This window comes from Labeo rohita, chromosome 16 (genome assembly GCF_022985175.1).
Source record: "Labeo rohita strain BAU-BD-2019 chromosome 16, IGBB_LRoh.1.0, whole genome shotgun sequence".
NCBI classification, from domain to species: Eukaryota; Metazoa; Chordata; class Actinopteri; order Cypriniformes; family Cyprinidae; genus Labeo; species Labeo rohita.
The window spans coordinates 24,082,749-24,099,357 of record NC_066884.1 but is presented as its reverse complement, the minus strand read 5'-3'; the positions used below and the strand labels follow the sequence as shown (position 1 = coordinate 24,099,357).

Below are 16,609 nucleotides of genomic sequence, written 5' to 3'. Positions count from 1 at the left end.
GAGCCTATTTTGGAATCTGAATCCCAGTAGATAAGTGATGTTGTACAGCGCCTTGTAAAACTGGCCAGATTGTAGTCTGTTGTATCCATCACAACTTAGCATTCAGAACTGACCCGAAGTCCTAGGGAACTGCATCATGGAAGTCACATTCAGAGCAGCTTTTTTGGTCATTTGGGTATTACCTGATTTGCATAATTCCTTTGGTGAAGCTGGCCCTAAAACAACACAGACAGTGTGTGCAAATTAAAGACGCCATCAGTGGGTGCAGTTTATCCTTAGTGAATTTCCCCTACGTGATCACTCATATTTTAACTTTTCTGTTTCAGAGAGCTTCCAACCCGGCGGTTCACTCTTCTCTGAGCACTTCTCTGCGAGTCCCTCTCTTAACGAAGGCCAAGAGAGAGAAAGAAGAGAGAAAAGACCCAACATCAGCAGAACACACTTCCAGACCAATGATATCAGGCCTTTTTCCTCTTGTACCGCCACCAAAATCAGCCTTTCCAATTTAAATAATTCTAAAAATACAGCGCAGAGCAAGAGAAAACTGAAACATGTCAAAAAGCCTCTCAAGAAGAAGAATCCCAGAGGTCAAGAGGTCACAGGAAGTGAGGTGAAGAGGAGAGGACGAGGCCGGCCAAGAAAAAACCCTGCACCGTGCTTTTCTCCACCTTTACCTGCCACACCTTTACACTTTGAAGCCACGGAGTGTCCTGCGAAACGTAAAAAAGGTGAGAGAGATGACTACACAGTGCTCAGTGCGATTGAGTCCATGGCTCAACATGAGAAAAGGAAGAGGAGGAAAAAAAGAGATGAAATGAGGAGCGATGACAGGCAGCTAGATGAAGGGAAAGATGCGACTCTGAGCCAAGAGCCCTCACAGTCACACATCGACACATCCTCACCTTCCAAGGATCCATCAGTGTCTGTAAACAGCCAAGCAGAGAAGAGTCCTGACATGGCAGCTGAGAAGATATATGAGTGGGCGGGGCTTTACTCGAATGTGTATAAGAGTGAGAAGTGAGTGAGCTCTTATGTATTTATAAACAAGTAATAATAATATTTGTTTAAATGCAGCCTTTATTTAGAGAGCTCTCGACAAAGAGCTTGACAAATCCACTGTCTGTTTGTTTACTCTGCACAGCCCCACGAGTCTGTCCTCTCCAGTGCACACAGACTGCCTTGACTACGATCCTGAAGAGCATGAGCACGGCCTGCTTCCTGCACCTATACACGTAGGTGAGTTTGTGTATGTGTGCGTTTATTGGATCATTTGGAGGTCACTATAAATGTAGAACTGAAAGGAGAACAAATTATCACTGTCAGTCAATAGTGAGCTGGGATTAAGTCCAAGCTGGATTTATATTGATTGAAAGAATCTAAAAAGCACATAAGTGGCATTTGAAGTGGAAGGCTAATGAATAATAAGTAATATTAAGTAAATAATAATCTATTAATATTAATTGAGCTAACATTTATAGATAATCTTACATTCACTTTACTTAATTATTAATGAGCTAAGCCTTCATCATAGTATAATTAATCGAAAGTTTTAAAACAAATTATGATAATGCAAAAATGCAAATTACCAAAAGTTTTAAATGATTAATATTGTCAGTTTTCAACATAATAATAAATAAAATATTATTTTAGCATCAAATCAGAATAATAGAATGATTTCTGAAGGACTGTGTAAGTGGAGTAATGGAGATGCTAAAAATTCAGCTTTGAAATCACAGGAATAAATTACATTTTAAAATATATTTAAATGGAAAACAATTATTTTAAATAGTAAAAATATTTTAAAATGTTACTGTTTTTGCTGTATTTTGGATGAAATAAATGCAGGCTTGGGGAGCATTAGAGGCTTCTTTTTTAAAAAAATATAAAAAAAATCTTACCAACCCTAAACTTTTGAACTCCTCAGTAATTTGCAGTCTTTCTATTCACTAATTTCAAGTGTGCATACACACTACCAGTCAAACATTTTTGAACAGTAAAATTTCTAATGTTTTTTAAAGAAGTCTGCTCACTAAGTCTGCATTTATTTGATCCAAAGTACAGCAAAAACAGTGAAATTTACTATTTAAAATAACTGTTTTTCTATTTGAATATATATTAAAAAGTAATTTATTCCTGTGATCAAAGCTAAATTTTCATCATCATTACTCCAGTCTTCAGTGTCACATGATTTTTCAGAAATCATTCTAATATGCTGATTTGCTGTTCAAGAAACGTTTATTATTATTAATATTATTATTATCAATATTTAAAACAGTTGAGTACGTTTTTTTCAGGATTCTCTGATGAATAGAAAGATCCAAAGATCAGCATTTATCTGAAATAAAAAGATTTTATAACATTTTACACTATACTATTCAAAAGCTTGGAGTCAGTATATATATATGTGACCCTGGACCACATAACCAGTCTTAAGTCGCTGGGGTATATTTGTAGCAATAGCCAAAAATACATTGTATGGGTCAAAATTATTGATTTTTCTTTGATGCCAAAAATCATTAGGAAATTAAGTAAAGATCATGTTTCATGAAGATATTTTATAAAATTCCTACTGTTAATATATCAAAACTTAATTTTTGATTAGTAATATGCATTAGTAAGAGCTTCATTTGGACAACTTTAAAGGTGATTTTCTCAATGTTTTATTTTTTTGCACCCTCAGATTCCAGATTTTCAAACAGTTGTGTCTAGGCCAAATATTGTCCAATCCTAACAAACCATACATCAATGGAAAGCTTATTTATTCATGATGTATAAAGCTCAGTTTCAAGAAATGGACCCTTATGACTGGTTTTGTGGTCCAGGGTCACACACACACACATATATATATATATATATATTTTATATATATATATATATATATATATATATATAGCAAGGATGCTTTAAATTGATCATTTTATTTAGCAAGGATAAACGTGATGATAAAGACATTTATAATGTTCCAAAAGATTTCTATTTCAGACAAATGCTGTTCTTCTGAACTTTCTATTCATCAAAGAAACCTGAAAAAATTCTGCTCAGGTGTTTTCAACATAATAATAATAATAAATGTTTTTGAGCAACAAATCAGTATATTAGAATGATTTCTGAAGCATCATGTGACTGGAGTAATGATGGTAAAAATTCAGCTTTGAAATCACAGGAATAAATTACATATTAAAATATATTCAAATGGAAAACAATTATTTTAGATAGTAAAAATATTTCAAAATTTTACTGTTTTTGCTGTACTTTGGATCAAATAAATGCAGGCTTGGTGAGCAGAAAAGACTTCTTTAAAAACATTAAAAATCTTACTGTTCAAAAACTTTTGACTGGTAGTGTATCAGTTATTGTGAACTTTAATTTTTACACCTCTCAGAATAGTTTCAATTAGAGGGAGCGTTAAAGTCATCAATGTAGTGAATGGATTTCAATACATTCATAACCGATGTGTGTCTGTGACAGGAAAGTATCTGAGGCTGAAACGAATTGACTTTCAGCTGCCCTATGACATATATCGACTCTGTGCACAGGAAAAGGTATTTTTTAAATTACTTTAAAAACATGAAACATGAATGGTCATTATTTGTGTGCCTTCATGTCATTCTAAACCTGCATGTCTTTATTCTGCAATAGAAAAGGTGAATTTTTTGTCAAACTTCTATTTTCCATAAATACACCTTAAAGGGCACCAATTGTGTCCCTTTTTACAAGATGTAAAATTGGTCTTGGGTGTCCCCTGAATGCGTCTTTGAAGTTTCAGCTCAAAATACCTCACTGATGTCGGTGCCGGTAGCCTTGTGGGCAGCGTGCCAACATACAGCACCGTTGCACTACGGGTGTCCTAAGTTCGAATCCCGGCTCTCCCGATACCGCCCCCTTCTCTCTCTCCTACTTCGCTTCCTGTCAGCTAATGATCTGTCCTATCACAATAAAGGCAAAAAGGCCAAAAACAAGTCTTAAAAAAAATCCCCACAGATTATTTATTATAACATAAGGAAAATGTCTAAAAAAAGAACTATTTTGGTGTGTATCCCTTTAAATGCGAATTAGCTGGACGTAGCGATTACATCTGTGCTTTGCATGCCTACAGCAATAAACATTCGGTAGAAGCAACATGACAGAGTGTAAGAACCGGTGTTCAGCCGCACATATGGGAAGCCAAACACACCGAAATTGGGATGAAACAGCGTGGCATGAACTAATCTCACTAGAGCGGCACTGATCAGTTAAAATACATTAATAATGTACACACACAAATATGGTTAAAGCATTAGTTAAGCACTATAATGACATTGCATTCACACAGCAGTCTGGAGTGAAATGATTTGCGCAGACAGACATAAAGCTATTTGGATAGATTTTGAGGCACATTACCATCAGAAATAAAAGTAAGCTACTGCGTCCTCAGTGGCTTAGATGTTGGGAGAAAATGTAGACTCTCATGTTCAGTCTTACCTCCAAACACAGTACACTGGGATTGCTTATGAGTCATTGTTGACGTTACAGCTGCTCGAGCACAGAGAAAATGGAGGACAGTGTACAACCAAACACAACTCGCTGAGAGCGGAAACTATCATTGTCCTGTCAATGCAAGACTGTCAGTCAGCGGCCTAAACAATGTGGCATCACACTGTCTTGAGAATTAAAACCGCATGCCTAATGAAACTGATTTGGTTTAATGGGGATAAAAAATTAGGAAAGGGTGGATTTTTATCATTGTAGGGTGGTTGTGTTCACACACTGCCAACACATATTTATGTCCAAACCATGTAAAAGTGGATTTTGCATAATAGGCGCCTTTTAAGTCTAAAATTATTTGCAGAAAATCCTCAAATGTAGGTCTTGAATTTCATTCACTATTGTACACATTCAAAAATGGTCTGTCACAATTGGTAACAAGACATGTGAAAACCAGTAATCATCAAGGGTCATGTTGTTAGAGGTTTTGAATGACATTAGGATACATTTTTGAGTGAGCTATCCCTATATTTTCAACATTTCCATTTTATCAGTTGTACAATAATTGTGACAATCTCTGTTCCAATACAGCGCCCTAAAAAGTCACGAAAGAACCCACGAAAGACGGCCCCATCCAGTGAGTAGACTTACCTGCTAATTTGTGTAATTGTGTTTGAGTATGTAGGTTAAAAAAAGGCCTAAATCAACACTATGGAATAAAGTCAATTTCAGTTTTTACTCACATACTCTGGTCTGTATGCAAGCCCATCTGTGCCACATAAGAAAAAAGATAATGTTATGGCAAATGGTCAAAATGATGACATACTAAATGATAATTTTGAGATAAAAAGTAAGATTATAAGTCATTATTATGACATTATACATGCACCTTGCAGAATCTGCAAAATGTTAAGTATTTTACCAAAATAAGAGGGGTCATACAAAATGCATGTAATTTTTATTTAGTACTGACCTGAAGAAGATATTTCACATAAAAGATGTTTACATATAGTCCACAAGAGAAAATAATAGTTGAATTTATAAAAATGTTCAAAAGTTTACATACACTTGATTCTTAATACTGTGTTGTACCTGAATGATCCACAGCTGTGTTTTTTGTTCTGTGATAGTTATTTATGAGTCCCTTGTTTGTCCTGAACAGTTAAACTGCCTTCTGTTCTTCAGAAAAATCCTTCAGGCCCCACAAATTCTTTGTTTTTTCAGCATTTTTGTGCATTTGAATCCTTTCCAACAATGACTGTATGATTTTGAGATCCATCTTTTCACACTGAGGACAACTGAGGGACTCATATGCAACTATTACAGAAGGTTCAAACACTCACTGATGCTCCAGAAGGAAACATGATGCATTAAGAGCCAAGGTAGTGAAAACTTTTTTAATTTGAAGATCAGGGAAATTGTCTTCTTGGAAACATGTAAGTGTCTTCTGTAGCTTCTGAAGGGCAAAACTAAATGGAAAAAATATGAAATTTAGACAAAATAAGAAAAAAGTACACATCTTCGTTCTGTTCAAAAGTTTGCACCCCTGGCACTTAATGCATGGTTTTATTTCCTTCTGAAGCATCAGTGAGCGTTTGAACCTTCTGTAATAGTTGCAAATGAGTCCCTCATTTGTCCTCAGTGTGAAAAGATGGATCTCAAAATCACACAGTTATTGTCGAAAAAGGATTCAAATGCACAAAAATGCGGACCTGAAGAAATTTTCTTCTGAAGAACAGCAGGACGTTTACTTGTTCAGGACAAACAAGGGACTCATGAATAACTATCACTAAACAAAAAACATCTGTGGATCATTCAGGTAACAACAAAGTATTAAGAATCAAGTGTATGTAAACTTTTGAACAGGGTCATTTTTTGAAATTCTCTTGTGGACTATGTGTAAACATCTTTTATATGAAATATCTTTTTCAGGTCAGTATTAAATAAAAAATATCATGCATTTTGTATGACCCATCTGATTTTGGTAGAATAATTAAGATTTTGGAGATTCTGCAAGTTGTATGTAAACCTATGATCTTAACTGTATGTCATAATTACAGTATGACAGTTTAGGGAATACAGACATAATTTCATCATTTTATCTCATAATTATGACTTAATAGCTCATCGTTTTGACTTTTTTTCTCATAATTACATCAGTGAGGTTCCAATGGATGATTTTGTTTTTCTTATGTGGCAGAAATGGGCTTCCATTTGACTGGAGCACAAGAAAAACTAATCATTACAAACTGTGAAACTCTTTAACCACCATTTGGCCAATCAAATTTGATTACTGACACTGACTACTGCATAATATTACATTTAAAATGGTTCTCTGAAGTAAGTGTGTAGAAGCATTTAATATTGTGTAAACATATTCTTCTTTGTCTCTTGCTCTGTCTCTTTGAGATGGATCTGTTGATGTAATGTCTCGCACTCAGACCGAAGACAGTTCCTGTAAACATCAGAAGCTCAGTGTGAATCACGACTGCGTTTCTGACAGCCTTAATGGGTAAGTAAACACACACATGCACAAACTCATTCACCATCTATTGCTGAATTTAAAAAGTGGAATGAAATTCTCTCAGGCTTGTTTTCAACTGTTTAGTCCAAACCACTGATTTTATCCTATGCCATAACCTTTTCTTCTTATCTTAGAAATGTCAGCCCTAGACCTAATACAGAAGAGACTGGAAAAGAAATCAGTGAAACAGACATCGAAAATAATCTTCCCAATCAACCTGACCCTCCCAAACAGCAGGTATGAGGCATATTTAGATATAGCTTCACTTCTAATTCCTTTGCAACATGCCTGACTGCATCGTTTAAAGAGCATGGTCAATTTGGTCACTTTGCAAATGACTTTATTCGCAGGAGAAAGGCAGTGATGCTGAAAATATCCCCTCCCCTCTCCTGATGATGCCCTTGTCTTGTGAGGAGAGGCAAGAACACACATAAACACCGACAATAGCATTTCTACCCATTGTAGATGCTCTTTGTTTTTGGGTTATTTTATGCTCTTCTCTTACTTGTATATTCATATTTATCATTGTTTTAAACTTCTTATGTTTGCACTTACATCTTTGATTTTCTCTTATTGCCCCGATAGGAGCTTCGTCTTGGAACATGGCATTTTTCTGGTGAGAAACTATGAGAAAATGAGAGACAGACAGGCGTTGCTCCTGAGGGAGGAGGTGACAGAGCGAGAGGAAGAAAACAAAGACGATAGAGGGAGCAGCCAGAAGGGGGATCAGAAAGGGGATCTTGAAGACACCAGCACTAAGTCAGGTCCAGCAGTGTGTATAGCTGTAAAATGTGTGTATGTTTCTGTGTGTGGTCACATTGTTCTTAGCTCTTAAAAGGATAGATGACGAAAAAAAATATTTTGTCATTATTTATGACTATTTTCAATCTACTTGGTCTCTTATATTAATTATGCAGGCTGCTGTGCCTTTAAGACGCTTCACATCTGCAATGACATATAGTGCTTTGCTGCATTTTTACTCACGAACTGTGGATTTGCTGTCCAACGTAGTAAAGAAGTCCGCTTAATTGTACTGAATGTGCACTTGAAATGTACTTCACCTTTAAAATTTTACTTTGAAGTACAGGTCAGAAGTGTGCATCCCCCTTTCAAAATGATTAAAAATGTTGATTATTTTACCAAAATAAGATGGATCATACAATTTTTTTTGATTTAGTACTGACCTGAGTAAGATATTTCACATAAACAATGTTTACATATAGTTCACAAAAGAAAATATTAGTTAAATTAATAAAAATTACCTGGTTCAAAAGTTTACATACCCTTGATTCTTAATACTGTGTTGTTACCTAAATGATCCACAGCTGTGTTTTTTGTTTAGTGATAGTTTTTCGTGAGTCCCTTGTTTGTCCTGAACAGTTAAACTGCCTGCTGTTTTTCAGAAAAATCCTTCAGGTCCCACGAATTATTTGTTTTTCCAGCATTTTTGTGTATTTGAACCATTCCAACAATGACTATATGGTTTTAAGAGCCATCTTTTCACACTAAGGACAACTGAGGGACTCATGCAACTCTTACAGAAGGTTCAAACACTCACTGATGCTCCAGAAGGATACCAAATGCATTGAAAACTTTTGGAATTTGAAAATCATTAGCTTATTTGTCTTCTGGGAAACATGTAGCTATCTTCTGTATCCTCTGAAGGGCAGTACTAAATGAAGAAATATTATATTTAGGCAAAATAAGAAAAATGTACACATCTCCATGCTGTCCAAAAGTTTTCACCCCCCGGTTTTTAATGCATTGTTTTTCCTTTTTGGAGCATCAGTGAGTGTTTGAACCTTCTGTAATAGTTGTATATGAGTCTCTCAGCTGTCCTTATTTCTTTAATAAGTACTCTTAAAGTATGCTGAAGTGTACTTCTCTTTCACAAGGGTTCCTTTCATCTTTCAATAAGGTTCTGTATGAAATGTGCACTATATCAAGTCACACGAACTGTAAAGTTTGTTGAGAGAACTTGTTAAAAAGTATTTAGAAGAGAAAAATAAGTATCAATCCCAGAGTTTTCCTTAATATGGGCCAAGTTTCTGAATACCAAATAGATCAAAATTGGCATCATGTCCACCTGTCTAAGGTGTTTCCCTGCCTGTGGCACTATGCTTGCCAATATCTTTGGAAAATGGATGGATGGCTGTTATGTATTCGAGTTACAACATTACATAACAAACCATGTTAGTTTAATTTTTAATAAATGATATGTGGAGGAAGTAGCATGATTTAATATTATACATTCTACAATTTTGTGTCTGTTTGTCAGCAAGGCTGACCGTTACCTACCCGTATGTACTATACTAGTGCAACCAAAGTACATGTACATTAAGTGGGACAGTCTGTTTATAGCGCTTTTTGTGACCTGAGGCAGTTTCTTGATGAAGAACATGGCATCAGCTATTCCTCCTCCTCTCCTCTCTCCCTCCTTCACGCTCAGCGGGCTGTAGCTCTGGAGCAGCTCCCAAAACCACCTCAATTCTATTTCCACTCAGCATTAGTCAAAAGGGCAGAAGAGGACATGTGGTTAACGGCTAGCGCAGCTGGCACGTACAAGCTACCGTGTCCCGTTGAGTTCATGGAAAAAGTGTATTTAAGTGCATTCCGATTATTGCACTTGAAATAAAGATGACTGACAATGAAAGACTTCAGATTACAGTCCTTTACTAAATGTGCACTGAAAACTCTATAAGCCGATGGCTGCACTTTTTTCAAATGTGGAGTGTATCATGTAGGTGTAATAAGACAATATTCTGTGTGTCTTCTGCACATTACAGACCAGTGCCTGACTCACTCCAGCCCACAGTCTGAAAACAGAGAGGGAGACGACGAGGGGAGAAGTGTACAGAGCAAAAACCTCACACAAACACTCCAGGGGATCTATGACGTCATTGTCAGTCACAAGGGTACGTCTGTTGATTTTATTAATAGAGACGTTTCGCAAAAGGCTTAGTGTGAAGACCAGCACAGCTGATCGCTCTTTCTGTCATTTGGGTTTTTTAGGGTCATCTGGACAAACCCTCGCCGCTCCTCTCCTGAACCTGTGCTCCAGAAAGAGGTTTGTCCGGATATGTGTGTGCGCATGCTTTTCCACTCACCAGTGTTGTTTGCTCAGTGGCTCTCCTGCTGTTCTCTTCACAGTCTCCAGATGATTAGGGATTCAGGGAACCTGGGAGTTCAAACCTCTTCCCACTGACAGCTACAGTAGATTGCAGAATGTTCTTGAAGTTATGATTATAATTAGAGATGTCAATTGTCTGTATTTTCTATTATCTAAATTGATCAATTAATGTTAATGGCACAAAGATGTAATGAACATTTTCCTTCATTAACACATTTCCAGTCTAACATACTTTAAAGGGGTCATAAAATGCCTTTGTTTTTTATTTTGTACTAATCTCTAAGTTAGCCAATAGGTTATTTTCTGTCCTGCCTTTAACACCTCTCAGCATAACACTTTGTTTGAATAGGCATAGCGGATTGTAGACTCGGAAGTAAATGCCCACTGCTCCATGATTGGCTAACAGTGTACATTTATTCCTCATAGATGGACACCGCTGTGATTTAGGTTCAAAACACATAAATAACTCTGTAGATATCAAACGATCTGTAGGAAGAGACGAAGCAATACTCGCACTTTTGTTGTGACATCACTGTTGGATCCAATATAGGCATCACAGCATCGTCTTTTAGTTTCAATCCTGTCACTCTGGTTACTGATGTAACCTCGGTTCCCTGAGATGAGAGACTGAGCGTTCAACAAATCCACTGTAAAATTAAGTAAACAATGGACCGAGTTTTTACAGATGTTGTCTGGAATTAAAAATAAAATTTATCCGCTTTCTTCTAACGTTGGAATCAGATGGAAGACGATGCAAAGACTGTTTTCCCACATATTGGCACTGCAGAGCATCCTGTTGTTTTCAGAGCCATCTTTTGGTCTCGTTTGGTTTCTGCGTAGACCTGCGCATTTGCCTCTTTGGAAAACACTATGCACATGAATCAGTGGGCGGGGCTAAACAGGCAGTGATGTCGACCTTCTTCTGCGGAGGCGGCGCTTAATCTACCTATTACATCATAGAGTAAAACATTCCAAAAGCTGTCGTTTTGGCACTGCCTTCAATATAAGCTGTTTTTAGACTAACGACTATTTTGGGTTCTGAAACTTACAGGAACTTTTTATAAAACAATGACTTTTTATACTGTATGTCAAAAGATCAAGGGAATTTGGTTTCTCAATTCATGACCCCTTTAATGTGTTTTACTGACCATTTAGTATCATTAAAATCATGGGCGTCGGAACCATTGAATGTGGGTGAGACAGGACCCACCCACTTTTGAAGACCAATGATATCAGACCCACCCACTTTTACCGTCTCTAATTCAGCAAATATGTCTGTGCACTTTTTAGATGTAAAATGAGATGTGAAAAGGCAAAAGAGAGATTTCGGCAACAGGCAGATGCGAACCCGGGCCATTCGCGCCACTCTGTTCTCTGATATATTTCAATAGATTGTAAAATATTTTGGACAACTTTTTATTAGGAACTTTAAAGTCAACTCATAACATAGAAGGAAGTTATCTGGTTTTATTCAATGCCTGCTTCTGATTGGGGCCAGTCATAGTTAGAATTTTAGAGTGGGAGGGCATTCAGCTGGACACGCCCCTGTCTTAAAGGGGTCATATACTGAAAAATCAGAATTCCCTTTATCTTTTGACATATAAGAGGTCATTGTACTATAACACCATCCTGTAAGTTTGAAAACTCCAAACTTGTTCATTAGTCTAAAAACAGCTTATATTGAAGCCAATCTGCCAAAACAACGGGTTGTTGTGCATGTTACTTTAAAAAAGTAATTAGTTATAGTTACTAGTTACTTCTCACAAATAGTAACTGAGTTAGTAACTGAGTTACATCATATATAAAAGTAACTAATTACCAGGGAAAGTAACTATTGTGTTACTTTTTGAAAAGAATGTTAAAACGTCAAATAACTTGGATGCCCCAATATAAAAAAAATGAATGAATAAAAAATTGTACACTAATATACACTATTTTAAAGTTGGGGACAACGTTTTAACAAGAGAGACACCTTCCAGGGGCTAAATATCACGTTACTGGGGTCGCTTTAACCTGCAGACATGAGAAATGTCTACTTTTAAATGAGGTCACATCGAAAACAAATGCTCTGCTAAAGTAATCTGTATGATACCATGCAAGCTCCAGTTTTTCCTGTGTAATGTAAACTCATTTCTAATGTAATCATCTTGGGGGTCAAAACAGGACAGAAAATAGCCAATTCACTACTAAATTATGTTTTCAATGTCAAAAAAAATTTTGTCCACTTTTAAAACTCGATGATAAACCAGTCACACCACACAAGTGTGACTACCTGTTTTTATTGTGTGGTCATACTGCTTTGTCTGATATTACAGATTGTTTAATATGATCTTGAGTATTTGTGCATTTTTAACCTAATTACAGCAGCATCAATCTGAAGGATGTAGGCTGTCAAACATACACAACTGTTAGCCAATCATAGCACTGGACGTTTACTTCCGAGTCTACAATCCACCACGCCTATTCAAACAGAGCATTTGATGGGGGTCAAAACAGGACAGAAAATAGCCAATTACTACTAAATTATGTTTTCAATGTAAAAATTCTGAAAACTTGATAAGTGGATTTAAGAGAACAGTACAAAGAAACAAAGGCAGTTCATGACCCATTTAAAGGAATAGTTCACTGAAAACACACACACAGATGAACCTCAAAGCTACTACACACTTTTTTTTTAATTTGTTGGGGGAAAGACAATTAATTTGCGTGTGTTTTCTCTTCCAGATCAGGCTCGGCTCCTGTTGACCTCAGTACCTTGCAGAAGCAGCTCCTCGCAGGCCACTATGAGAGTCTGGACAGCTTTCATTCAGACATGCTGAAGGTGTTCCACTGCGCTGAGGTCAGTTTATTGGACTCACACTGTTTTGTTCTGCACCTGTCACGGGTTTGACTTTTGAGCTGTCTAGGTCATACCTCAGACTGACCATCAAATGATATTCACAAAAGAATGGAGTAGATTTTTATTGCTACACATCCAGAGTATTTCCCTGTAATGTTACCATAGAACAGCACCCTGAATTTATCACAGGGACAGTCCCTCTGGAGCAGCCTGAGGGCCAGTGTCTTGCTCCAGGGCACAATGGTAATGTCTCATGCCTTGCTTCTTTAAGGGGACCCAATCATAATATCTGCCTCAGCAAAATAGAACTTTGCATTTCACTCTTAATATTTCATGCTGTCATTATGTTTTGAATTCTATCAGAAATACTATGGATGTGAGTCGTCAGTGGGTCGTAATGTGAGGCAGCTGAGGGAAGTGTACAACAGTGCTCATCAGGAGGCCTTAACTCACATCGGCAGTTTCCTGTGAGTGACAGAAAACCACATCAGCAACCTCTATCGGGGTGTTGCTGTGACCAAAACCCAGAGGCATGATGGGCCTTCCAGAAGGCAGATAATGCTCTCCGATACCAAAGACCTGCTGTATGTTGCACTCACAGATGCACTGCACAGGTAAAAAATTTTCTATTTATACGCAACTAATTTAACCTTCAACAAGTATCAAAATAAATATTAATTTTAATAGTGTACATTTTAATGTTTTGTTTGTTATGCCTAAATTCTTGTAGCATTTAAAACAATTAATTTTAGTTTTTAATATTTTATTTTTCTTGTTATTCATTTATTTATTATTTATTAGCCATTTATTATTTTTTAAATATTTTATTTTTAATTAATTCATAATTATAAAAATAAAGCATTTAAAGATTTCGTTCAATGTTTGTTCATGTCTGTTTACAGTGCATAAATTAATGTTAACAAATGCAACTTGTGATATTAATAATGTATTAGTAAATGCTGAAACTAACATGAACTAACATTAATAAATGCTATAGCAGTATTGTTCATTCTTAGTTCATGTTAACTAAAATAGTTAACTAATGTTAACTAATGAACCTTATTATAAAGTGTTACAATTTGTGTCTTATATTACAGTAAAAACATCTAAACATCCTTGAAATTAGGTTATTCTCTCTAATTGGCATTTTTCTTTCTTTCTTTCTTTCGTTTGTTCATTTGTTATTTCGCTCGTTCTTTTGTTCTTTTTCGTTCTTTCATTTTTTTATTTCATTCTTTCTTTCATTTGTTCTTTCATTCTTTCTTTTGTTCATTCTTTTGTTCTTTCTTTCAGTCTTTCATTCTATCGTTCGTTCTTCAGTTTGTTCTTTTGTTCGTTCTTTTTCTTTCTTTCATTCTCTTTCATTCTTTCGTTCTTTCTTTCGTTTTTTCATTCGTCTTTCTTTTGTTTGTTCTTTCTTTTTTTGCTCATTTGTTCTTTCGTTTGTTTTCTTTTTCTTTCTTTCGTTCTTTTTTATTTCATTCTTTCATTTGTTCTTTCTTTCATTCTTTTGTTCATCCTTTCATTCTTTCTTTCGTTTTTCTTTCTTTTGTTTTTTTCTTTATTTTGTTCTTTCATTCTTTCTTTCATTCGTTCTTCCATTTGTTTTCATTTTTTTTTTTGTTCATTTTCTTTTGTTCGTTTGTTAATTTGTTCGTTCTTTTTTTTCTTTCTTTCATTTGTTCTTTCTTTCGTTCGTTCCATTGTTCGTTAGTTTGTTTTTTCTTTTGTTCATTTTTTTTAGTTTGTTCATGTTCTTTTTCTTTCTTTCATTCTCTTTCATTCTTTCGTTCTTTTTTCATTCATTCGTTCTTTTTCTTTCTTTTGTTCTTTCTGTCATTCTTTCATTTGTTCGTTCTTTCTTTCGTTCCTTCATTCTTTTTTCTTTTTTCTTTCTTTCTTTCTTTCTTTCATTTGTTCGTTCCTTCCTTCCTTCTTTTTTTGTTCCCTCTTTCTTTCATGTTTTAATCATAAGCCTCACTAAATTTGTTGCCATTTGTGGAATCTTTCCTTCATTCATTCAAGGCATTTGCTTTTGGAAATGTAACGTAAGCCAGTAGTTTCCAATTGTTGTTGTGGGCAGTCAGCTCTAAGTAAAGCAACTGTAACTGTAAGGCCTTTGCATGGATCAAAGCCTTTTATTTCTCTGCACTACAAGGGTCTTTTATTATTATGTGCTGGTAAGGTTCTCTCACTCTTACCATTTCCCCTATTCTTTGTCCTCTGTAGGTTAAGACAGCACTCCTGGAAATGCCATTTGTGAGCATGGACACGGCTGATGCTTGACAACATGATTAGTTGAAAGCAGCTCAGCCTTTCTTTCTCTCAGGGAAAAGAAAGTCAAGCGAAGGAACAGGAGACATGACAAAACAAATCAACATCAGAGACCCCAGATCATTTCATATACCCGAACTACATGCATTCTTCCATTTTGAGATGTTACACTGTAGACTGCACATAAACATGTTGAATGGGATGCAGGGAACCATGCGAACAGGACGTGGTGCTGTTTCGGGGCTGAAGGAATGAACATGCACAGACTGTTTTAAATCATTCAACACACTACATCAGCATAACTACAAGAAAATGGACTTCACTACTCTTAAAAGGCTTCGCTGACTGAACAGTTTTGAATGGAGTGAACAGAATTGTGGTCTAAAGCCTTTTTAGTGTTTTGTGTTGAAGGTTATAACTATAAAGTAAGCAATAATGCATGAAAGGTTCAATAACAGCCTTAATGTAAGCAAAAGTGTGTTTATAGTCATTTTAGAACAGTAATTTTTATTTTAAAGGGAATTTACTACCACTTGTGCAGCGATGTCTTGTGCTAGTGATGTTTTGTAATACATTGATTTGAAGCAGTAATCTTTATAGCTTTGAGACTTACTTTGAGATATATTTTATACCATTGTACAGTATATTGTAAATAATGTATATTTAGCAAAAGTATGTTTTAGTATGGTTCAAGAAACTATTTACAGTCTTAAATTGTTGTGGAAAAATCTGTTTGAAAATTGATTCTTTAATAATATTTTTATAGATAGTTTTTAAGGTGTCTCGATGCATGTGTAATTTGAAACAGGACATTCAGTGTCTGTAAAACATCAGATTTTCATAGTCTTCTTTATGCATGGCATACTTTATATTGCTTAATAATGTATAATAGCTGTGTATACATATGCAACAAATTATATGTCTATGCTGAACTAAGAAATTAATCGTTGAAACTCATTAAAAAGCAGAACAAATTAATTAATCCAGCTATGTTAGTTCACTCATAAAAGTAAGTCGATACTTGGACCGTTGTGCTTTTTAGATTTTATAGGTTTTATTGTTTATAGATAATAGTGCTTGAAGAAAGTTGTAACCAGTTACTCGTGGTAAGACAAAGATGCAAATTAAACCCACAGGAAGAGCTGCAGATCTATTTTTATCTTTTAATTTGTCCATAAACTTTTTAGTGCTTCATAAGCCAAACGTTCATTGCTTTAGCTTTGTCTATACAATTAAATGTGTGTCAGTGGACCTACATTAGGTTATTGCATCATATGATTCATTAAATATTATATCTCCATTGTGGCCTCAGCACATTATACTCCAACTCTGTTCAAGTCTAAATCAGGTCACAGTGTCAGATTGTTTAACTGTGAAG

General features: G+C 35.6%; 1 protein-coding gene across 10 annotated transcripts in view; it reads left to right on the top strand.

Annotated features, from left to right (window-relative positions):
- LOC127177994 (histone-lysine N-methyltransferase ASH1L) overlaps positions 1–16,380 on the top strand; it is a 35,638-nt gene extending 19,258 nt beyond the window's left edge. For 3 of the 10 annotated variants that reach the window (XM_051130591.1, XM_051130590.1, XM_051130592.1), the window contains exons 4-16: positions 327–1,017; positions 1,142–1,236; positions 3,469–3,542; positions 5,056–5,101; positions 6,874–6,976; positions 7,123–7,225; positions 7,339–7,406; positions 7,574–7,779; positions 9,775–9,903; positions 10,001–10,055; positions 12,843–12,957; positions 13,321–13,571; positions 15,187–16,380. In XM_051130591.1, the coding sequence (XP_050986548.1) occupies positions 327–1,017; positions 1,142–1,236; positions 3,469–3,542; positions 5,056–5,101; positions 6,874–6,976; positions 7,123–7,225; positions 7,339–7,406; positions 7,574–7,779; positions 9,775–9,903; positions 10,001–10,055; positions 12,843–12,957; positions 13,321–13,428 (1,793 nt within the window). In that variant the 3' untranslated portion in view covers positions 13,429–13,571; positions 15,187–16,380. Of the gene's footprint in view, positions 1–326; positions 1,018–1,141; positions 1,237–3,468; positions 3,543–5,055; positions 5,102–6,873; positions 6,977–7,122; positions 7,226–7,338; positions 7,407–7,573; positions 7,780–9,774; positions 9,904–10,000; positions 10,056–12,842; positions 12,958–13,320; positions 13,572–15,186 lie in introns of those variants that run through there. The other 7 variants (XM_051130593.1, XM_051130594.1, XM_051130595.1 and 4 more) reach the window with 7 other exon arrangements.
- The last annotated feature ends 229 nt before the right edge of the window (positions 16,381–16,609 follow it).